We start from the raw sequence: 24,126 nt of genomic DNA, 5'->3' as shown, positions 1-24,126 counted from the left end.
GCGCTAAAATTAACCATAGAAGAAGAATTGCAAAGCATCTTGAAGAATAGTTTCAGTTCGTATGTCATCTTGATTGAATTATTCAGTAAGAGTCATTGAGGGTGAAGCTTCGTCGTCTTCCCATTCCCCAATCCTCCGTGATGATTAGGTGACCAGGTCAGAAAGTGGAACACAAAGGAAGACCCTTTAAACAGTTCGTGTCCCTAAGGCATTTCAGATTCCTCGAACCTTAAATTTCTCGGAGTCCTCAAGGTCTCTCGAGGCAAACTGTTTAGATAATTCTGACCTTCTAGAGTCGCCAACCCCCTCCCCCTTCGGGCCCTTAAATACCTTATTAATTTTATAGCATGTGTTAAATTGACATTTTAATAGGTTTGAATGAGTAGGCGAAGCCGTTCTTTTAACCGTCAGGATAGATAAAGTGATCACTTTAACCGTAAAGGTAGATAAAGTGAAACAAATGCTTGTGCATTCTAATGACACCTGTCATTCTTATTTCCAATGCACGATATAAACTGACGTTCAGGAAATATGACAATTTTGTTTCTATGGGCGACGGCCAAACCTAACCGTCTCTAAATTAAATTCAGAATTGTCAGAAGCTTTACAATGATTGATATGGATTCTGCTGGCGGAGCAGTGGTTTCTAGTTGTTTCGAAGGATTTTATATATAGTTACCTCTTACATATCCTGTTCAATAAATTACTGTTATGGTAGAATCTAATTTGCACAATCAACCAGCTAAATTAATAATTCTGATGGACATTGAATAATATCTTTTGATTCGAAAATCAAGCATTGTTAGTTACAAACATCCTTGGCATCTTCGAAATTATATTTGACCTACTACCGCATACATTTCGGAAAGAACTTTGTCCTCGTCGGAGGGAGGCACCCGCATAATGCATATGTTTTGTATTTAAAGGGCGGCCTCGATTCGCTCGATTTATGTTCCGCTTATCAATTGTACTAAAATGGTTATGGAAAAAAACGAAGGAGTCGCACTCGCCCATCCCTTGCAAGGAGAGGAGGTCGTCATTACTGGTAAGTGAGTTGAGGTGGTGATCAGGCTGATGATGTTTAATGCAAAGGAATGGCTGGACGTTTTCCCGAGTCGGACGACATCTACCAGTACAGGAGCAACATCTACAACAAAGTTGATATGGTCACCTGCGATAATCGGCGCTGGTTACCGACCAACCCTGAGATACCCCATCGTATTGGTAAAATTAATCATCTCGACGATCTGGATGCTGGTCACTTTGGTATGGCATGGACCTGTGGCTGGGAGTAGGTCTCACCGTGAGTGTTGCAGGGTTGCATTACTTTGAAGTCAACCAGATGGATCCAATTGTGAAGATGATATTGGAGAAGGCTTACGAGGCGATCTTGGACGCTGGTTACAACGAGAAAGAGATGGACGGTGCGAACTGTGGTGTTTTCATGGGGTGCTGCTTTTCGGAAACCGAGGAGGCGATGCAAATGATCACTAGCATCAGTCCGCACTTTGCAGGGTATGTGATCATTCCCATTACGTTGCTTGTATTTTTTTTCCATAATGCATTTACTAGGACAATAGATCTCCTGTCGTGAATGCAATTTGCTCAGACTCCGCTAACTTATCTTTTCTGCTTCTTAAAACCAAGCACAACTTCATTCTCAAATGTATCAGAAGTGTAGGTGTTAAAAAACTTCAATTTCTTCTCAAGACCTTTTCCCTCAAATGCAAAACATCAGCAATTTTAAAGTTTATGGAAGGGATAAAAACTCAACCATTATCAGAGATAAAAGGCATCTGTGTTGAGGTCCCAGTCCGAATTTAGTTCATTTACTGGAATGGTTACTAATCTTCCGCAATATGGAAATGTCCAAAATACCCGTACAAAAGCTAATTAATTGTCTTTAACATTTTTACTGGTTTTGCCGGTTTGTTTATAATATTAGCACAACTTTGACTAGTAATTTGTTTTTAACGTAAGTTACCATTTCAAATATAGCGCAACGCAATGTTTTGCACCTTGAACCTCAACGCTTTCGGGGTAATAATTTATTTAAGTGCGAGCACAATAATCCAATAATGCACCGCTGACTCACAATATTAACTGTGCACTTTTGCCGTTTATTTGCTTCTTGTAAAATGAAATTGAAATGGCCTGTCAAAGAATAGGTTGTACTAATTTTCGTATTTGTCGCCGGAGTTCTAGGAAATTTTTAAAGAAGTTGCATCTTGAAAATGGAACTTATGGCCTTCTATGTAGCTCAGTGGTACGGCGTTGGGCTACATAACCGGAGGTCGGGTGTTCGAACCTGGGCTGAGGTAAGAATTTTTCATCTGTAACAGAGATGGGAATTTCCTTAGATCATTTTCCTGCAGTTGTCGTAATTCGTAAGATAAATGCCGCCGGAGTAGTAGAGAACAACTTAAGGTCACAATGGGTCACTCTGTAATTAAGCCTGTTGAGGGCCCAGAACAAGAGAGAGAGAAATAGAGAGAGAGAGAGATAAATAAATAAATAAATAAATAAATAAATAAATAAATAAATAAATAAATAAATAAATAAATAAATAAATAAATAAATAATAAATAAATAAATAAATAAATAAATAAATAAATAAATAAATAAATAAATAAATAAATAAATAAATAAATAAATAAATAAATAAATAAATAAATAAATCATGTCGTTCTGGCTTTGTCCTGAACTGAAAGTGGCAGAGGCGTCAAAATACCACTCGAAATTTTGTGGCGGTCCTTCTTCTAATTTTCCTTCGATAGTTCTGCGCCTTGGTTTTGGACGCGTCAATGATGGAGAACAAGCTTGTGTCCGGGTTCTGCTTACGATATGAAACATGCTGCGGTGTTGCAACTTCTGCAGGAAGGTTTACTCGTACACTTTGTCCTCATGTCGTGCTTTAGACACTTGAAGCGCAACTGATCTTTCTTGGCAATTTGCAAAGTTCCCTTGTGGACAGTTTACTAAACATCTTGCAGGCCAGCAGAACATGACCTTCTCGGTCTCTCGGGGTTTGGCACCCTATGTAGTTGGTGTGGTGTACTCGTCGCCAACAATTTTCCGTCCGGTCTCTGTTGTTGCCCTGAAGAGCAATATTCCATTTTTTGGGATATACTAATGCATCCTTTTCCGATAGGGTTTCTCAATCGATGATCGCGCAACGAATAAGTCACTATCTCAATCTTCGAGGGTCTTCGTACACTATTGACACGGCGTGCAGCAGCTCACTTTACTCTTTGGAGCACGCGTACCGAGCGATTCGGACTGGTCGGTGCGACAGCGCATTGGTAGGTGGAGTCGGCTTGTGCCTAAACTCCATAACATCCCTGCAGTTTGCTCGGTACGTGATAGAGGATGTGAAAGGGTCTGGTAACGGAGTTATTGCAGATTAGGCGTTCTGAGTGCGGACGGGATGTGCAAGCCGTTTGATGAAGACGCGAATGGCTACGCACGCTCTGAGACCATTTCCATTGTCTTCCTACAGAAGGCTAAGGATGCTCGACGAATTTACGCACAGGTAACAACCCCCTTATCCACCTAGGGTCTAGTATTCTCTTGCAGTTGCTGCACACTAAAACAAACAGCGACGGCTACAAAGAGCAAGGGATAACGTTCCCGTCGAGCGAAATGCAAAAGGTCCTCTTAGAAGAGACGTACGAGGAATGCCGACTAGATCCCGCCGTAGTTGACTTCGTCGAAGCGCACGCCACCGGTACCAGGGTCGGCGATCCCGAAGAAATGGCCGCAATAGAGCAAGTCTTCTGTACCAACCGCGCCAGACCACTGATTGTCGGCTCTGTCAAGTCTTATGTTGGTCATCCGGAGGGAGCGAGTGGAATGTGCTCACTTGTCAAGGTTCTGATCGGAATGGAGGACGACTGCATTTTGCCAAACATTCACTACGACAAACCGCGGCAGAGCATAAAGGCTTTGGTCGATGGTAGAATGGTGGTCCCTGTGGACAGAACGCCGTTGCCGAAAAACGGTTCGGGAGTGGTTGCGATTAACAGTTTTGGCTTTGGCGGGTCGAATGCGCACCTTATCCTTAAGCAGTTCGAGCAACGAAAGGTCAATGGAGGATTGCCCGAAGATGACTTACCGCGACTGATGTGCGTAAGTGGTCGCGTGCCGGAATCGCTCAATGCCATCTTTGATGACATCGGTGGACGTAAACTGGACGCTGAGTATTGCAGGTTACTTCAAGAGGCATTCAAGTACGTATCCTCCTCAATTTCACCTCACTTCTCTTCAAATATTCGGTTTAAAAAAGCAATACGCTATTACAAAAAAAAATAAAAAGCATTTGACACTATAGATCGTAACGTTTTGTTATCAATCTGCCATTATATTGGTTTAAGTCCTAAAGCTGTTAACCTGTTACATAGCTATCTCACTGGTCGTTATCAAGCTGTACGAGTCCGAGACAGTGTCTCTGAATTTATTGAAAATAAATGTGGAGTCCCTCAAGGATCAATCCTGGGGCCTCTCTTGTTTAGTATTTATATTTCCCATTTTCATAATAACGTTTTAAAACATTGTAACTATCACTTTTACGCCGATGACTCGCAAATCTATCATTCATTCTATGCTGCGAACAGCTTAAATGCAGCAGATCTTATAAATGAGGATTTAGAACGTATAACTGAGATTTCTCAACAACATTCTCTGAAGCTTAATGTTGGGTACAGAAATCTTAGGCTGATTTATCAAAGTCGCCACATGCTGAATACCAGGGTGAGAGGTATCCTATGCAACAGTTTGGTTTTATCACAAATGGACTATTGTGATGTAGTATATGATCCGTGTATTGATTTACAAGATAAAACCAGGATCCAAAGACTTCAGAATGCATGCTTACGGTTAATATTTGGCATACGGAAATTTGATAGAATTTCACATAAACTGAAGGATATTAATTGGGTAAATATGTTAAACAGACGTTATATGCACTATTCAATTCTTTACTTTAAAATCTTGTTACTAAAAACTCCACCTTACTTATATCACAAAATTACATTCAGAACAGATGTGCATAAGTTAAATTTGAGGTTTAGGGGCCACATTACCATACCACGGTTAACCACTGAACTCGGTCGATGTCGTTTTACTTACAATATAGCGAAATGGTGGAATGATTTGCCACAGAACCTCAAAGTGCTTTCATTACCTGCGTTTCGACATAAGCTTCGTAGGTCATTATTGTCCGGACAAACCTGATTTAAAATAGTTCAATACCTCCCTTATGATTATTTCTTAAGCGTACAGCAGTGGACATGCAAGACCAATAATTAAAATAACAACAAACGAATTATGGGGTTAGGTGGTAGAACAGCACGCGGCTAACGTGAGCTGAATCTCGCCCCATGCGATGTGTGATATATTGTTACAAAATATATGTGGAAATAAAGACCATATTATTATTATTATTATTAATTCTCCGAGCCTATGCCAATATTTGCAAATGTTGTAGATGCACCAAATTTGAGCACCCATATCGTGGGTACATCATTCACTCCAAGGCTGGCGAGTTGAGACGAAGCTCGACGAGATTCAATAGTAAGAGTCGCGTATGTCTGCTCTTTCCAAGGCCAACCTTGGAGCTCCTGGACATTGGCAGTGGACTCTTCAAATTTTCAACGTTTTCCGCGACCGTACAGAGGTAAGTGAACAATCGCAGGACCGCAACCTCAACCTCATCTTACAGAATCACCACACTACTACCGCCCCAAGTTGATGTAGTCAAGATAATCAAAAATTGCGAATGTAAAGACGGCCGAGAGTTAGTGCTTGCGAGTTTAGCCATTCAGCTCGCCTTCATCGAGCTGCTCAAGGAGTTGAATTTATCATTAGACCACACCGCGGGGATGTCCGTCGGGGAGTTATCCGCCGGTTACGCAAACGGGCGGATCAATCTCGAACAGGCAATCGCGGTCGGGTACGAAATTTCTCGACTGGTGGGCGATGATCTGCGTCTCGATTACGCCTTAAGTACCAAGAGCTCGGTACTGCTGAGCCGGCTACAAAAAGTGATACCCAATCCCGAAGGAATAATTCACAGTCTCCTAAATCCGAAACCTTTGGAAGCACGCGTGTTGCAAAGAAAACACTATCCCCAGTTGGCGGTGGTCGTGCTCGGTTCCCAACAGATACGGCTGAACGGTTTCACCTCCTTGAACATTTCGGGCTCGGATGCCGTTACCTCATTTCTGGATGTAGTGGGAAGGTGAGTAGCGACGATAGCACGATCTTCTCCTGCAGAGATCTCTTGCAGTATTTACATGCTGGGTCACAATCTCAACGTGGAAGTTCTGTACCCACCAGTCAAGTGGCCGGTTGGTCGTGGAACGCCCATGATCTCACCGCTAATAAAGTGGAACTACGACATAGATTGGCTTTCAAATTTTCACTCGTCCTCCAAGAAGGTCTGGCATCCGGGCACTCAACGTATTGCTTTGGTTAGTAAGGAGATTGACTGGTCTATTCTACCAGGTCACGTCATTGATGGTAAGTCACATCACAGTTGTTAAAAGACAGCTTTTAAATTATGAGCTCGAACAGGTTAATTTTGTAAATTTCATGGACGAGAATGAAACTTATAAGTATCTTGGTTTTCAGCAAAACACACACATACATTAAACATACGTATTCTTTTTGAAATAAAGAGTTTAACCAACCACAATATTTCTTTCTACAAGCTTATATTTACAAAATGGATACAAGACTGATTTTTATTGACAGTTTTTGACATACATCTACTAACTCGATAATTTACATTCTCCCACAATTGACACCACAGGTTTCAATTAACGTTCAACTTCTATCTGCGTTACAGTTAACAATGACGTCATCCATGTAATCCTCGAAGGGTTCACTTCCAATGGGTACAAATTTTGAATGGGTTTTGTTTGTAGTCCTACTTCTGTTTTCACTTTGACTACTCGAACAATTCCACCTTTACCGGGGATCAATTCCATAACACGACCTAACGGCCAAAATATACGTTTCTTCCGGTCATCTCGAACAAGTACAATTTCATTTAATTCCAGCTTACGAAATGGCTTCTGATTTATTCTACTTATGAGCTAGGACAAATATTCCTTTCGAAAACGTTGTCGTAACTCATCTCTCAGTTTCTTCATGTACTTCCATCGATAATTTAGATTTTCAGAATCCATATCTCCTTCCGGGAACTTGAGTCCACATTCGTTTGACATAAACATGGAGGGAGTTAGGGGTTCTAATTCGTCGTTATCTTCACTAACATACGTTAGCGGTCTCCCGTTGATCACCTCTTCCATAATAAGCAATGAATCCTTTAATTCCTTCCTATTGAGAGTAGACTTTCCAATAGATCGTTTCATCATATCTTTCAGGATCCGGATGATACGTTCCCAATATCCACCCCACCACGGAGCGGCAGCAACATTGAATTTCCGCTGAATTTTTTCTAAAACGGTATCTTTTCCAATAACTTTCCAATCCAATGATTACTGCATCCTTGAAGGTTAGTTCCGTTGTCACTCATCACAAGTCTCGGTCTTCCTTCTAATCTAATAAACTGTTTGAAAGCTCCAATGAAGGCTTCCGTAGACAATGAATTGACAACTTCTAATCTGACAGCTCGAAACACTGCACAAGTGAATTATGATGATCCATACTTTCTTTTGATTTTTTAGATATAAGGGTCCTGTTGCATCCACTCCAACTACTTCAAATACTTTATTAGCTTCTAGTCGTTTCAAGGGTAGAGGTGAGGGTAACACAGTAACATTTTTAGCACCAACTTTTCTACATTTTACACAGCTGAAAATAACAGATTGTACCGTTCGTCGTGCTTTGATGACCCAAGATTTTTCTCTCAATTTAGTCATCACAATTCCGACTCCAGCGTGGTATAACTCCTTAGGTACATCAAAAATCAACTGTTGAACTAATGGATTTTTTCCATGAAGAATGGCAGGGAACTTGAAATCTTCTACTTCTTCCAATAAAACAATCTTAGTTTTAACTCTCATAATCCCAAATTGGTCTACACAAATATCGAGTCGACGTAGGGTTTCTCATCCAACGGATGATCATCTTGAATATATTTAATTCAGATAATTTCTCCTTTCTCCAGCTCTTCAAATGTCAATTCAACATCCACTTTAGGTTTATTCCTTACTTTTTTTTAGCAAATTACCAATGAAGCGATGTACCCATCCAAATATCTTGACATGTGTCATAAAAGTATGAAACTTCTTAGTACAATTTTGCACAGTCAATGACATACTGACTCCTACATTTTCTGTCTTTTTCAATTCAGCATTTACTAAATCTTCAGCAACTTCTTCATTAGACCTAGGCCAGCTGTCACTTGAACTTTTTAACTACTCCGGTCCCTCCCACCATCTTTTCTCTAAAAGATGAGTCGGTAAGCAGCCTCTTGAAAGTAAGTCAGCTGGGTTCATGTTTCCGGGAACATGACGCCACTGTGTGGGATCACTCAAATGTCGGATTTCTTTCACTCTGTTCCCAATGTATTGACCCCACATGTTGCCTCTCCTTATCCAGGATAATGCAGTACTTGAATCAGACCAAAAAATAGTAAATATATCCTCAGCTTTTAATCCTTTTTTCACAGAAACAGCCAATCTTGTAACAATTAAGCAGCCTAACAATTCCAAACGTGAAATTGTTATCCTCTTAATCGGGGCAACTCGAGACTTAACAGAAATCAGTTGTATTGAAACTCCTCCCACATGTTCCACGCGGAGAAAGATCACAGCATCATACGCCAAACCACTTGCATCCGTAAAAACGTGAAATGACCATTTATTTCGATCAAATTCACCTCCAGTTACACATCTGGGAATTCTGACTTGACTTAACAAATGTAGTTGTTCATACCATTCCGTAAATTTATTTTTCTCTTCGGTTGGGACAGGTTCCTTCCAATTCAATTTGTTAATGAATGTCTTCTGAAGTAAGACTTTCACTGTGAGCACAGCTGGACAGACAATACCAATAGGATCAAAAACTTGATGGGCAATAGACAGCATAACTTTCTTTGTGATAATTTCAGGTGAGGTAGGGAGTTTCACATCAACATACAATTCGTCACAAACTCGATCCCACTGCATTCCTAGTACTGAAATCACATGACTATTCTTGTCTTCCATCTCATCTACATTTGACATCCAAAGTCTCAAGCCCATTCTAGCTTCAGCTAACAATTGAACTGATTTTGTTCGAAAATTCTTGTACTCCTCCACGGTATTTTCAGAACTGACACTGTTGTCCACGTATAAAGAATTATACAGTTTCTGGGCAATGTCTTTGTTTTCATTCTGAACATTTACCAAATGAAATTCTAAAACTGCTCCAAGGATAAAGGGACTACAATTCCTACTTTCTTTTCTCGAAACAGTAACAACACATCAGGAATCATTTTGATAAAGTTATTTCCTTTCTTGAGACACTCGTTCAATGAAGGTCCTTTTCCAACCTTACATGAGGCATCAAAAACAGGTCTAACCGGGGTAGTAGAACTGCTCAGTTTGATTACTGCTCGATGAGGAACATAGTGAACATTTTCTTTCTTGTTACAGACAATAGGGTTGATTTCTTCGATAAAGTCTTCGTCTTTCCAAAGTTGAAACAATTTAGAATATTCTTCAAACAGTTTATTTTCTTCCAAACGTTTAGTAGCATGATTTAAACGTAACCTTGCAACTTCATAATTTGTAGGTAGTGGTGGGTGCTCATCTATCCAAGGAAGGGATACAACATATCTCTCATCTGCATTTCTTGTCAAACAGTTGAAGAACTTTTGCTTATCTTCTTGTTCTTGCTGTTCCACAGATATCACATCAGTTTCATCTTGAATTCCAAGTAGATCGAGATCCCAAAGCTGTGAAACCGATGCATCTTGAATAGCCATAGACAGGATACACATTGATAAGTTATTATCTTCTCTTTCACCCATCCTCCCACATAACGTCCAACCTAACTTCGTTTCAATTGCTGTGACTTCATTGGAAAGTGTTATCTTTTTTCCCGTCAGAAGTCTCCCATAAACGTCAGCACCAAGTAAGATTTCAATTGGAGGACATCCATCTCCCACATCTGACAACTTTATTTTTTTCCTGTTCAACTCTTTAATTACAATAAAGTTACTTGAAACACGTGGGATAAAGTTGCAGATCACTTACTCCAATGATACATGAATATTCTTTTTCACCAATCTTGTCCAATGTCACATGATGTATATTGTGAGAAATTACTTCCGTCTGAGTGCCTCCAAAGAGTGAATGAGTAATTTTGTTTGTTCCTTTTACTTCTAGTTCTAGATCCTGAGCAGTTTATTTCAAAAAGAATAAATAACATAATAATAATAATAACAAAATAACATCACAGGATAATGTTTTCCGCCACAAATGAAACAGTTGAGATTCTTCTTATTCTTGCAAAATTTAGCCGGGTGTCCACTCTTGAAGCATGAAAAACAAACTTGTTTTTCTTTTAGTACATCTCTTTTCTGCTCAAGTGGCCATTTCTTAGCATTACTACATTCTTTGCTTTCATGACTCTTCCCACAAAATAAACAAGTATGATCTCCATCATGACAAGAAGCTAAGGTTGGGGTAGGTTGAGATAATTTATTTTTAGCTTGAACATTTTCTTTCTTTGGCTTGATCTCCATTCCAAATCCTTTTCGAGCCAAACTAATCTTCTGTTGGATCCCTACTTCCTTATCCAGAAATTCCATGAGCAGGTCTAAGCGGTTCCTCGAAGGTGTATCTTCACTTCCATCATGGACAGCCAAAGAACTACGCTGCCATGTCAAAAGAATCTCTTCTGGTAGACTTGACTCAACTAATGGATAAAGCCATGTGGCAGGATCAGCTTTCTCAAGATTGAGTGTTTTCAGTGCTCGTAAGTGTGATTCTAGCTTAATATGTAACATTTGAAAAGGGATCTTGTCATTTGAATTCACATTGGAAATAACTAACTTTAATAATTCTCTAATGTACACTTGAAGTAGTAAATCTTCATTCCCGTATCTTCGTTTAAGAGCTTCAATTACTTTAGGATAGTTTTCATTTGACTGGGGATAGCTACTTGCTATCTCATGTGCATCAGTTCCAGGTAAAAGTGACTGAAGTAAATACTGAAACTTATCACTGCCGTGTAAAGAACTATCTTGGTCAATTTTTCAAATTGAGCCCAATATCCTAACCAATCCTTGAACTCTCCTGAAAATTTCTTCAACTCGATCTTGGGTAATCGAAATTCTCTTGCTCCACCTTCAGATCCAAATGTAATACTGGATGGGGGCAATACGACTGGTACCAAAGATTCTATCATTTCTTCAGCTTTAAAACAAGTTGTCATTATTTGCTGTCTCATTTCTATAATAGCATCATATTCCGTGTCTTGATCCGTTTCGTCAACTCCATCATCCAACATCTGACCTAAAATCTTCTGATCTAACTCTGCTAAGTTAATCTGTTCCTCATTCAGTGTCTTCAGTACAAATTGAATCCTTTCCTTCGAAATTAGTTCCACTTGGAACAGTCTGTTTAACTCGGCGATCCTCTTTTTAGCTCCATTCCTCCATTCCGAACTGGTCGTCTGGCTCTCTGAAGGGCATCCATGGTAGATACGTTTCAAAATCACGTCGGGGTCACCAAATATTCTTTTTGAAATAAAGAGTTTAACCAACCACAATATGTCTTTCTACAAGCTTATATTTACAAAATGGATACAAGACTGAAGCTTAATTTTTATTGACAGTTTTTGACATACATCTACTAACTCGATAATTTACAATACGAGTATAAAACAAACACTTATCAGACAATACCTACAAAGAATACGCAATATACTTAAAACAAAATTACACGGTAGAAATACAATCAAAGCTATTGGACAGATACAGATTTAGAACAAATACAGAGAAACACCCGTACACTATTAACAAAACACCATATACATCACCCTCACTCCTCTACTATACGACTTTACCTTCCTCGTTCGGAAGGAGGTAGAGGACTTACAGATATAAAACTATTGCACCAAACACAAATACACAATTTGCGACAATACTTTCATTACAAATCAGATACTTCAATCCTACACAAAACAGTAACATATGCAGACAAATCTTACATAATACTTAACCTACACGAAACTAATATACTCTCACCCATGTCCAAACTTACATACGTCACAAATAACATACAGACATGGAACCAAAAGCCTTTACATGGACGATTTCCACAAGAGGTTAGCCAGGATTGTGTTGATTCTATAGCAACGCACACTTGGTGATCTGAAAGTGATATCTTCCCGGAGACTGAGGGTTTCATGGTAGCAATACAAGACCAGGTCATTAATACACGCAACTAAAAAAAAGACATACATATAGACAAAACAGTGACAAATGTTTGTTCTCGACTCTGTTCACAAACATCAGAAACAATCCAACATATAATATCGGCATGCACACGACTTGCACAAACTGAATACAAACATCGACACGATCAGGTAGCTAAAATCATACATCAAAAATTAGCACTTAAACACAATCTCATAACAGATAAGACACCATATTACAAATACACGCCACAGATAATACTTGAAAACAACACACGTAAATTATATTGGGACAGGACACTACTCACAGACAAAACTATCGACAATAATAGACCAGATATTACACTTATAGATAATACACAAAAATCCATTTGTATTATAGACATTGTCATTCCCAACACTAACAACTTAACTAAAACAAATGCAGAAAAACACCGCAAATACACTGATATAGCTCTAGAATTTAAGGCGCAATGAAAAATGAGATCTACTGTTATAGTTCCTATTATTCTTAGTGCCAAAGACAATACATCATAATTTACAACTATTAGGTTTAGATAAAAACACATACAAACATTTACAAAAAGGAGTCATTATCAACACATGCCATATTGTTCGTAAATTTCTAAACATAACACAAGATACTATATACACACATGATGCACAACGTATATATGTAAACAACAGCACTCGTTCACAACACGGTACACAACATACTGTAATATCTCCATCTCTAACCCAAACAAACACACAAATACAACAAACGATACAACAATTATTACAATCAGTAAAGATGCACGTCTTAGCACGAGTAAACGACACAAAACACCTTCCACTCTGAAACAAACCACATTATCACAACCCATTCGTATTCAACCCAAACGCAAAGCCAAACAAACACTATCACAATAAACAACACCAATTTGCTAAACTTGTAGGAAACGTGTTTTTTTTAATTTATTATAATTTTTTAATTAATTAATTTATTTATTCTTAATTACTATCGTTTACTTTACGGGCATCTCCTCATGTTACTCCACATTATAAATTGTCTCACATGGACAGGTGGTCCAAAACCAAGTTTGAAGTTGCACGTGTTTAGGTATGACGATAATGCCCGCAATCGGTTACCTCTTCATGATCTGGGAGACGTACTGTAAAATGGTGGACGTTCCAATGAACATTTCTCGGGTGCGCTTCGACAACGTGCGGTTCCTTAAAGCCGTCCACATTACCAAATTATCGGAGATGGCTTTCAAGGTCACTATCGGCAGAGGAACCAACCGATTTGAGGTAAATAGCGTCTGGACCAACCCTCCTACTTTGAATACTTTAGATCGGAGACGTCGACGAAGTGATCGTTTCCGGAAGCATACGCACTCTCTCAGACACGGACGAATTCATTGACCTCGCCCTGTCACCTGAAGATGATGAAGGAATCTCCTTCGCTACAAAAGATATTTACAAAGAGCTACGCCTGCGGGGTTACAATTACTCGTAAGTGACTTGACGAAGGTGATGGTTTGTATTGAATTCTTCTAGGGGAGCGTTTCGCGCGCAGGAAACAGCCCATATAACGGGATTGATCAGCTGGATCAAATGGGACCGTAACTGGATCGCATTCATCGATAACATGTTGCAGATGAAGCTTCTCGGGGAAGATACGCGAAATCTATACGTTCCCACGTTCATCGGCCACTTGAAGATTGACGCCATGAAGCACTTCGAGTACGTTAAGCAGTTGGACAACCCATCTCTACTGCCTGTGTACAATCATCGCGAGGCGGATGCCATCAGGTGAGTTAGGCAGACTCTTCCGCGATGATTATAAAAAGTGGCGTAGCTGTGGAGGTATCGAGCTGCGGAAGCTTTACGCTACTCCGATCATGCGCCGTAAGGTAACGGTCGAGCCGGTCCTGGAGACGCACAAGTTCGTGCCGTTTAACACCGAGCTGCCCATGCAATCTGCTGTGCGCGTCCTGGTGCAGATCTTCCTTGAGAACACACTCTCGCTGAAGGTTAAGATCGTGGAGGTCGCGCAAACTGACGCGATATCTCCAATTCTGCAAGAGGCTTTGAATGATCAGCCGCTGGTTAAGACTGAAGTTACAATTTTGGGCGATAAAAGCTTGAGTGTTCCAAACATGAAGGTCCATAACAAGGCGTTGTCCACCGAAAAGCAGTGCGCGATAGTCATCCTCGAGGGGGCATCAGGTAACCTTGAACTACTCCAGGAGGCTGAAGGCGTCCTCAAGGAGAACGGCATTATTATCTCAAGGGAGGGAGATTATCTTTCTCCAAATTTCCCTGGCCTCGCGCTTCTGGCGCAAATAAAAACTGAAACGGAAACGCTAGTGTTGCTGAGGAAGGTTGTTAGCTACCCAAAAGAGCACGTGATCATGGCCAAGTTTGATGGTACAACTTACGACTGGTTGTCCAAACTTCAGAGTGCCATGCGAAATGAAACCAAAACGTTGGTTGTTGTTGAAAATGAGCCCTTAAGCGGAGTACTTGGATTTGTCAATTGTCTCAGGCGCGAACCTGGGGGGATGAACTTGAAATGCGTGTTCGTTCAGGACGAGGACGTTAAATTTAACCTCTCCGATCCACTCTTCAGCGAACAGCTAAGCAAAGACTTGGCGATTAACGTGTTGAAGCACGGCGCTTGGGGTAGCTATCGCCATCTGCCGCTGGAGCGCTTGGGGGAGGTTGAAAGGCAGCACGTCTTCTGTAACCAGAACGTCGTTGGAAATCTGTCGACGCTCAGCTGGGTCGAAGGGTTACTCTCGCATGACAACGCTAAGGAACCCGAACGGACGGTCAAGGTTTGTACGAAGGTTCCACCAGGTGGTGGTTTAACGACTTGTCTAGGTATACGCCAGTTCCATCAACTTCATGAATATTATGTTGGCTTCCGGTCGTGTTCCTTCGGAGGCGTTCATAAAGGATCGGCTTGCTTTAGCCACAGCGCAAGGTGTTGAGTACGCTGGGATTGATGCAAAGTAAATTCTCTTAGTGAGTGAACCTGATGTAACGGGTAATTGTAGGGGCGAGAGGGTAATGGGAATTCTACGGTTGGGAGCTATGGCCAGTTCTGTTGTCCCCGACGGTAATATGACCTGGAGGATACCGGACGAGTGGACTCTGTCGCAGTCTGCCAGTGTTCCGATTACCTACTCGACGGTGTTGTGCAGTTTCTTCGTGGTAAGTGTCGGCGTAGCCCTTTCGTCGTTTAGTAGCACGGTTTTAAGAGCGCCCATCTCAAACCGGGACAAAGTCTTCTGATTCACTCCGGTGCTGGAGGCGTAGGGCAGGCCGCCATCCAAATAGCCTTGTTTTGCAAGTGCCAAATATTTACGACTGTCGGTACCGAGGAGAAGCGGAAGTTCATCATGGAGACATTCCCAGAAATACCAGGTGAGCAAGTAAACTAATCCACACGAACTTATTCGGTCCCTAGCTAGCCACATCGGCAACTCTCGTGATACCTCCTTCGTGCAGATGGTTTTAAAACACACGAAAGGTCGAGGGGTCGACTTGGTTCTAAACTCCCTGGCCGAGGAAAAACTGAAAGCGACTCTTCAGTGCCTTGCACCGAAAGGATACTTCGTCGAAATAGGCAAATACGACTTGGTCAACAGCAACAAATTTGCTCTTTCTGTACTAAGGAAGGGGAGTAGTTATGCCGGTTGCATGTTGGACATGTACTTCAGAGACGCCCACAATCAAAAACACAAACTAAAACAAATCCTGGATCAGTTCTTAAAACAAGGGGCGGTTAAACCCTTGAACATTACCACCTTCAACATGGACCACGTGGAAGAAGCCTACCGTTACATGGCGGCAGGTAAACACATAGGAAAAGTTGTGGTCAAGGTACGCGATGAAAACCAGCAATCGCTCGATCTATTCAAGGCTCTCCCAAGGTATAGTTTCTATTCAAAGGATCGCTAGTGACCGACCATTCCAGATTCTCCTGCGACCCTTCCATGACGTACATCATTTTAGGAGGCTTGGGAGGGTTTGGACTAGAACTGGTTGATTGGTTGATCCTAAGAGGTGCCCGAAAGTTAGTTTTAGTATCTCGAAATGGTGTCCGAAATGGTTACGCAGCGTCCAGAATTAGGTGAGCCCAATTAGGTTTATCCCTTCACAAACATCTTCCCGTAGAGTTTGGAAAATGTACGAGGCTACCATAAGGGTGTCCACAGAGGACGTCACCATCGAAGAAGGTTGCGCGCGACTGTTAGAGAGCTCGGAGAAGCTTGCGCCTGTAGCCGGGATCTTCAATTTGGCGGTAGTTCTTCAGGACGACCTCTTCGAGAACCAGAAGGAGGAGAACTTCGTGAACACGCTCTCGCCGAAGGCCCGTGCGACGCAGCACCTAGATATCCTAAGTCGGCAGCTCTGCCCCCGCCTACAGTAAGCTACCCCAACCCGGTACTTCGCACTGTACTAACCGCCCCTTAGGCACTTCGTTGTCTTCTCGTCGGTCTCGTGCGGAAGGGGCAATACAGGCCAGACCACTTACGGCATGGCCAACTCCATCATGGAAAGGATATGCGAGAAACGGAAACGGGAGGGCTACCCAGGTTTGGCAATACAGTGGGGGGCAATCGGAGAGGTGCGCCTTTCGTCACCGTCCAGAATTCTTCACGTACTATTTTAGGTCGGCCTGGTTGCGGAAATGCAGGAGCAGCACAAAGAGATTGTTATCAGTGGCACATTGCAACAGCGTGTCGCATCCTGTCTGAGCACCTTGGAAATCTTCCTCCTGCAAAACGAGCCCATCGTAGCAAGTATGGTAGTGGCGGAAAAAAAGAGCGCCGCGGAAGGCGCCGAAAGCGTCATCACCGTGATCAAAGGGATCATGGGTACGTTTACTTCAACTAGCATCCTCAACTACCTTGCTTTGTTCAGGAATAACCGATTTGAAAACGATCAGCGAGCACGCCTCTTTATCCGAAATAGGCATGGACTCCATGGCCGCCGTTGAAATAAAGCAGATCCTCGAACGCGACTGTGAAGTCTGCCTAAGCCCCAAGGAACTCCGAACACTCACCTTCGCCAAACTAAAAGAGCGGTTATCCAAAGAAGCATCCGACCCCGTAGCTCCAAGCCTACCCCCACGCAATGACATCTTCGCCCACTTCCGCACGGAGGAGGAATCAAAAATACCATTAAAACAACTGGAAAGTTTAGCTAAGAAAGAAGATGAGGGGCCATTGGCGATCTTTCTGCCGGGAATTGAAGGAGTAGCCGAAACCATGGAGTCCTTGGCTAACAAGCTGAAGGCCCATGTAGAATGCGTCCAGTACGCAAACGCCGCTGGTGATTTCCGCTTGGAATCCTTCGCTAAATCACTATTAAAGGTAATTATTTCCATCATTTCTTCTTTTCTAATCGGATTTTAGCTAATACCCCACGTCGAGCATAACTTCAACCTCGTAGCATATTCGTATGGTTGTGTGGTCGCGTTAGAGCTCGCTTCCATCTTAGAAGTCCGTGGATTGATCGGAAAAGTGGTTTTAATCGACGGCGCGCCGGAGATGCTAAAGAAACTCATAAAGCTACAGTACCCGTCGGAACATGAGTCAGATGCCTCATTGGAGACGGCCGTACTGTTTAACATAATCACCTCATACGTACCCATGGAGGCAACAATAGGGCACAGGGTAAACTTTTCCTCAACCCACGCACCATTTCATCGATTTTTCTTAGGAAACTGTCCGCCAGTTGCAAACGTTGGAAGAACGCGTCGAGTACCTACTGGAAGCGATACCCGAAGGAATTCCGCATTCGAAAGAGTACCAAAGGCGGGTGGCCATCGCAATCTGCGAGAAAACGAAATCCGTGTACAATTACGAGGCGAAATTTCCAAAGCTGAAGTCGGAGGTGACGCTAATCAAGCCGAACGAATCGCCCTTCGTCAACTACGACGTGGACTACGGACTGCAGAAGTTGTGCGAAAAACCTGTTCAGGTTCATACGGTCGAAGGAACCCACATGACGATCGTGCAAAATCCCGAACTTGCCGACTATATCAATAAGATAATCAACAATTAAAGAGTAATAGTTAAATTGTTGTTCTTTTCCTCAAATACTGGTAAAATGTATACCTAGCAACCAATGAGAACTCGACTATCATTTTAAACAAAATTCATTCCGTTGGTTGCTAGGGGGGGGGGGGGGTAGTCAGTATTCCAGGAAAATCATTGAAAAACGAAAAGGTTGCGATCAGGTTTTCTGTGGATTAAGAATACTATGAAAGGTTTTCAGACCTTGGAAAGTTTAGATCCAAGATTATCGCACTCTTCAGGATATACGAAACTTCTTCAACTTTTTCAATATCCTCATTGTCCCTAATACTTGAAAACTCTCGAGCGTCTTTACTGCATCTGGTGTCTCTACCGTCTCCATCACTTTCACCGTCTTCACCTTTTCGCTTTACCAGCTGTCTTTCTTTTCTGAAGAACAGCATAGCAGGGCTGGGGAAATACGTATATAACTGTGTAACGGCTTTGTTAGAGTTAAATAAATTATAATCCCTACGGAACTGGTAAAAATGTTCTTTAACAATTAATTTTTTGTAATGAGCTAATTCAATCCGCGCCTAGCTCAGTAATAAATTAACTTTTAATCACTCTTGGGTAATCATTTCCCCTTATAATCTTGATGCTTTGGCTTATTTGAATATATTGATGGTTAGAATATCGTTCCAGCCTTCCAGCGCTCCTCCTTTAGCGAATAATCCTTCTCTCCCACCCAATTTTTCCTAACAAAGTCGCAGAACCCAAACACCGAAACGGACCCAACGAGAACCAAGCGTGGGCCACATGAAATAGTATAGCAGAAAATCTGCCCCCCCCCCCCCGTGCTCTTTTGACCTTTAGAACCCCGGAACACTGTGACGTTTTGTGTCTTATCGCTTGCACACTCGCTGCTGATCTGAAATCGCTTTATTCTCTCGCATTTTAGTATTGTCCTCTTTCACTATGGACCCCTGCGCCCTATACCAGCAAATTTGTGAATTCGAAACCAAATCCTTCTAAACCTCAAGCGACCACCTGTTACAATGGGCAGATGGTGAGAGAACACACGAACACAAGGTACAAGGAGTTGATAATGTAGGGGGTGTCAAAATATGGGAAATAGGAAAGGAAGGACACACATTAAACTAATAGGGAGATGCGGAAACGAGGAGAGAAGAAAGGAGAAATGGAGAGAAATAAAGAAAGGAAATGTAGACCGCCAGACTACCTGATATCATACGGAAATGTAGAAAGAACAATAAGGGATATCGTTACATTTGTATCAGGTGTGGGGTTTAATTATAAACAAGAAACGACAAAATGATTGGTGTGGCAACACATAGAAGATCCTTATTGTTCATTGTTTGTTGCTAAGGATCAACATAATTTGTTGCTAAGCGAGTTGCGAAGTAAATAATGTAATGTCAGAATAATAAAAATAAAAATACAAAGATCAAGTCAAGAAGCGTATTTTTATTGAATAAGAGTGGTTTTTACGGGTAGTAGAATCCATTCTCAACATTTTGGTGACCCCGACGTGATTGTGTTGTGGATAAGCGTATACGATTTGTTTGTACTATGGATAAATATAAGAAGGCAAGAGCACCAGTACGGACCCAATTAACAAGGTTAATAATAATACAATAGGAGATTTGCTCAATCAAGAATCGGTCGATGAATTAACATTACAAGTCAAGTTAGAAAGTTTACACGAGAATGCTCGAAAAATCGACGATTATGACAGTAATATTTTGGAGTTAATGGCAAAAGATGATAATATAGGAGAAGATTCACGAGAAACTGAGTTTCTCGCACAAGAAGAGTATAAGAATCTTATAGGATGGCTAAAATAAGAACTGAAAACTATTTTGAAGGTAAAAGGGTCGCGACTAATGATAATGCTTCAAATGTGGTAGTTAGTGAAGGACTTTCGTCTACAGTAAATGTACGAACCAAATACCCAAAAATTACAATTAAAAGGTTTGAAGGCGATTTAAAGGAATGGTTAGGGTTCTGGGCTCAATTCAAAAATATACACGAAGATCCGCAATTGCCTGTTTCAGAAAAGTTTCAATATTTGGTGCAGTCAATTACAAAAGGCTCCAAAGCATATGGCGTCGTGTCAAGTTATCCTCAGGCTGATGACAACTACAGTAAGGTGATAGAAGCTTTGAAGAAGAGATTTGGAAAGGAAGAGATTTTGGTTGAAGTATGCGTACGCGAATTACTAAAATTGGTAATCAGCAATTGTCAAAACCCAAAATCTAAAGCGTTAAGTGTCATGTTTGACACTCTAGAATCACATTTAAGGTCTCTAGAGTCATTGGGTGTTACAAGAGAAAAATATGCGGCTATGCTATTTCCACTGGTTTGCCCAATGAAATTTTACAAGCTTGGCAAAGAAGTTATTTTATTCAAGACACTAAACTCGATAAATTAGCCAATTTGATGAAATTTCTAGAAATCGAAGTAGAAGGAGAAGAGAGGATTAAATTGGCTCGAGATTGTCTTATCTCGAGATCTATACAAGACCAGCAAAAAGCACGCAATGAAATCGATGATAAATCATTCCATACAGCAGCTGGGTTACACACGGCTAGTCATATAAGTGCAGTTCGTAAAGACGGCAATTGTGTATTTTGTGATGGGAATCATGACAGTGACAGATGTGTAAAAGCACAAAATTTAACTTTAGAAGGGAGAAGGGCAAAGGTGCATGAGAAGAGGCGTTGTTTTTGTTGTTTGGCAGGAGGCCATGGAGCAAGGTTTTGCAGAAAACAAATAAGTTGTCCAGTATGCTCAAGGAAACATTTTGCTATTTTATGTCCTATTCCACCTCGTTCGCAAGATAACGACAAGCCAGAAGAGAAAACAGTACCAGTTACGACTATGGCTACTCAGAATAGAAATCATGTTTTACTACAAACCATAATGGTGAAACTCATTGGTTCAAAAGGGAGTTTTAATGCGAGGGTATTACTTAATAGTGGGGCACAGCGAAGCTACGTAAAAGAAGATGTCGCGCAGAGTGTAGGAGCAATGTTTGTGGAAACGGAGTATTTAGCACAAGCAGTTTTTGGAGGATCCATTACACCTGCTAGAACAATAAATAAATACAAATTTATGCTACAGTCTTTAAACAGTACAACAACTCAAGAAATCGAAGCATTGGGACAGAAGACAATTTGTGAATATATTCCCAAATTAAATAGCGGTCCGTGGTTACGTGAGTTATCCGACAAGAATATTTGGATTAATGATATGACGAGCGAGAACACTGATGTGGAGATAATTATTGGTTGCGATTACTACGGTAGTATTGTGTTCGGAAAAGCAGTGAGGCTCGAATGCGGACTAACAGCAATGGAGACCATTTTTGGATGGACAGTTCTTGGTGAAATTAAAAATAATTTTGTTTCAGAAGGGTTGGCAATGGCTGTCTCATGTTTAGCTTTGAGTAATGTTGATGTTTCAGATTTGTGGAGGTTAGAACTTTTAGGTATTACTGATCCAATTGAGGTACAGTCAAGGGAAGAGAGAGAACGTATATGTTATGAGCAGTTTTTAAAAACTATTCAAAGAGATGCTGAAGGGCGATATGTGGTGAGTTTACCTTGGATTAACGATAAAATTTCAATGCCTGATAATTTAAAAATTGCTGAAAAACGTTTGTCCAAGTTAACTCAAAAATTAAAATTATCTGATCAATTTAAAGTTTACAACAACATGTTTGTGGAATGGGAAGGGGAAGATTTAATTGAAAAAGTGTGTGATGGGGACATGAAGGGATATTACTTGCCCCATAGACCCGTATTTAAAGTAGAAAGCACGACGACACCGGTGAGACCCGTGTTTGACGCTTCAGCGGGAAATCCTTCTTTAAATGATCATTTGGAAAAAGGGCCTAATTTTTTGCAGCTTATTCCTTCCTTAATTTTAAAATTTCGTGAAAAACGTATTGGTCTTGTCGCCGACATAAGGAGGGCTTTTATGATGATTAAGGTTAACTCTAATGACCGTGATTATTTGCGTTTTTTATGGTGGAAGTCAGATGACACCAAAGAAATGCAGGTGTACAGGCATAAAAGAGTTGTGTTTGGAATAAATTGCAGTCTTTTTTTATTAAATGCAGTAATTGCTTATCATTTAGACAATGCTGCACCATCGAATCAAAAATGTGCACAAATTTTAAAAAATAGTCTCTATGTAGATAATTGCATTGTCTCTGTTGATTCGGTCGAGGAAATGGAGCAATTTAAAGTAACAGCTACGGAACTTTTGGCAGAAGCCAAAATGGAACTCCGTATGTGGGAGAATACTGTGATTCATAATAATGAAACTATCCCTACTGGTTCAAATCAAGTAGTAAAATTGTTACGCTTAAAGTGGAACAAAGTAACTGATACTTTAAGTTGTGATATACCTGAAGTTGAAAATGGTAAATTAACCAAACGACAAATGTTGTCTATTCTTAATGGGTTATACGATCCTTTAGGAGTCTTGGTAGCGGCCACTATTGTCCCACGTATTTTATTGCAACAAGCATGGGCAGAAAAAGTAGGGTGGGATGAGTCACTGCCAGTAAATATAAAAAATGAATTTGAAAAGTGGTCAAGTCAAGTTAAACTTTTAAACAATACAGGGTGTTTTTTTGGGAGCTTTAGTTAAAAGTTTCTGGGAAAGTAAAATAGGTAGGTTTTTGAAAATTTGTACTTAGGAGTTACTCTGAAGGCTGAATCGATGTAAAATATTTTCAAAATGGCCGCACTTCCGGAAACACCGGAAGTAGATAGTAACTTCGTTATTTTAAATGGCAACCCCTATTTTTTATTGCATTTTTCGATTCTATGTGAAATTTCAGTTCTTTTGATACCCATGTCGTGCCATTTATGGTTTTTAAGTTATTTTGACTTTAAGAAAAAAAATGGCGGATGCAGATGGTACCTTGATAATTGATTACTTGCAAACGGTTGTAGTCATGGCAACCTATTTTTATCAGTGCATAGAGAATGAATAGGGCTTTCTTTTAGTGCACTTAAAAAAAAGTTAAGTTGCGTACGACCGCCCCTATGAATATCCAAATTTATGAAACTTCAAAGACTAAAAACTCAGTTTTTTTTAATGGAATGACCATGTTCTTACTATTCCATGAGATAGAGAATCGAAATTGGCATATTTTGACTATACATGTTCCTATAGCTATCTTTAACAGTTTCTGACTTATTCCCATTTTATTGAATTGACACTATTTTTTTCGGATTTTCTTTTTAGTAGTCGGCCATGATTCTATAACAATTGAATTTTAAACAAATCTAGTGACACTAATCCATCACCCACTGTTATAGGTTAACATAAGTTTTTCAAAAATCGAAAAATGACTCGCAGTGGTTTCACCTATTTTGGAATTTAATTGTTATTTATGGTGAAATGGGCAGAATCGCGGCGCGTGCTTTCCGTACATTCACTCAAAAACTGGAACGAAATTGTATGAATTTTGGAAATTTTGTACCCCTAATGCACTACAAACCGTTGAAGCACGCACAAGTGATACAAAGCTCTACAAGAGAATATTTAAGAAAATGAATTGAATTGCAAATGCAAGATTAACATATTAAATTCAATGCAAAATATAAAAAAACTTCGTTGAAACATTTTTGGTATGGAATTGTTGCTAGAACAGATATCACATTACCTCTCTTAATTTCCAGACTTGTTTAAG

At 40.6% G+C, this 24,126-nt stretch overlaps 1 protein-coding gene across 1 annotated transcript; it reads left to right on the top strand.

Moving 5' to 3' along the window:
• Positions 1-957: 957 nt before the first annotated feature.
• On the top strand, positions 958-18,456 carry LOC116161505 (fatty acid synthase-like). Its single transcript, XM_031474865.1, has 24 exons — positions 958-1,045; positions 1,093-1,266; positions 1,317-1,515; positions 3,152-3,355; positions 3,403-3,532; positions 3,577-4,229; positions 5,486-5,674; positions 5,720-6,238; positions 6,287-6,519; positions 13,478-13,668; positions 13,712-13,872; positions 13,918-14,172; positions 14,219-15,200; positions 15,247-15,377; positions 15,423-15,579; positions 15,627-15,792; positions 15,836-16,301; positions 16,346-16,501; positions 16,546-16,797; positions 16,846-16,999; positions 17,045-17,249; positions 17,296-17,747; positions 17,790-18,050; positions 18,097-18,456. Exons 1-24 carry the CDS (start codon positions 976-978, stop codon positions 18,439-18,441), a joined length of 6,705 nt encoding a protein of 2,234 aa, XP_031330725.1. The 5' UTR covers positions 958-975; the 3' UTR covers positions 18,442-18,456.
• Positions 18,457-24,126: the final 5,670 nt, after the last annotated feature.

This window comes from Photinus pyralis, unplaced genomic scaffold (assembly GCF_008802855.1).
Source record: "Photinus pyralis isolate 1611_PpyrPB1 unplaced genomic scaffold, Ppyr1.3 Ppyr1.4_LG10, whole genome shotgun sequence".
Taxonomy (NCBI): Eukaryota; Metazoa; Arthropoda; class Insecta; order Coleoptera; family Lampyridae; genus Photinus; species Photinus pyralis.
The sequence above is the reverse complement of the archived record's forward strand: the minus strand, read 5'-3'. Positions and strand labels throughout refer to the sequence as shown.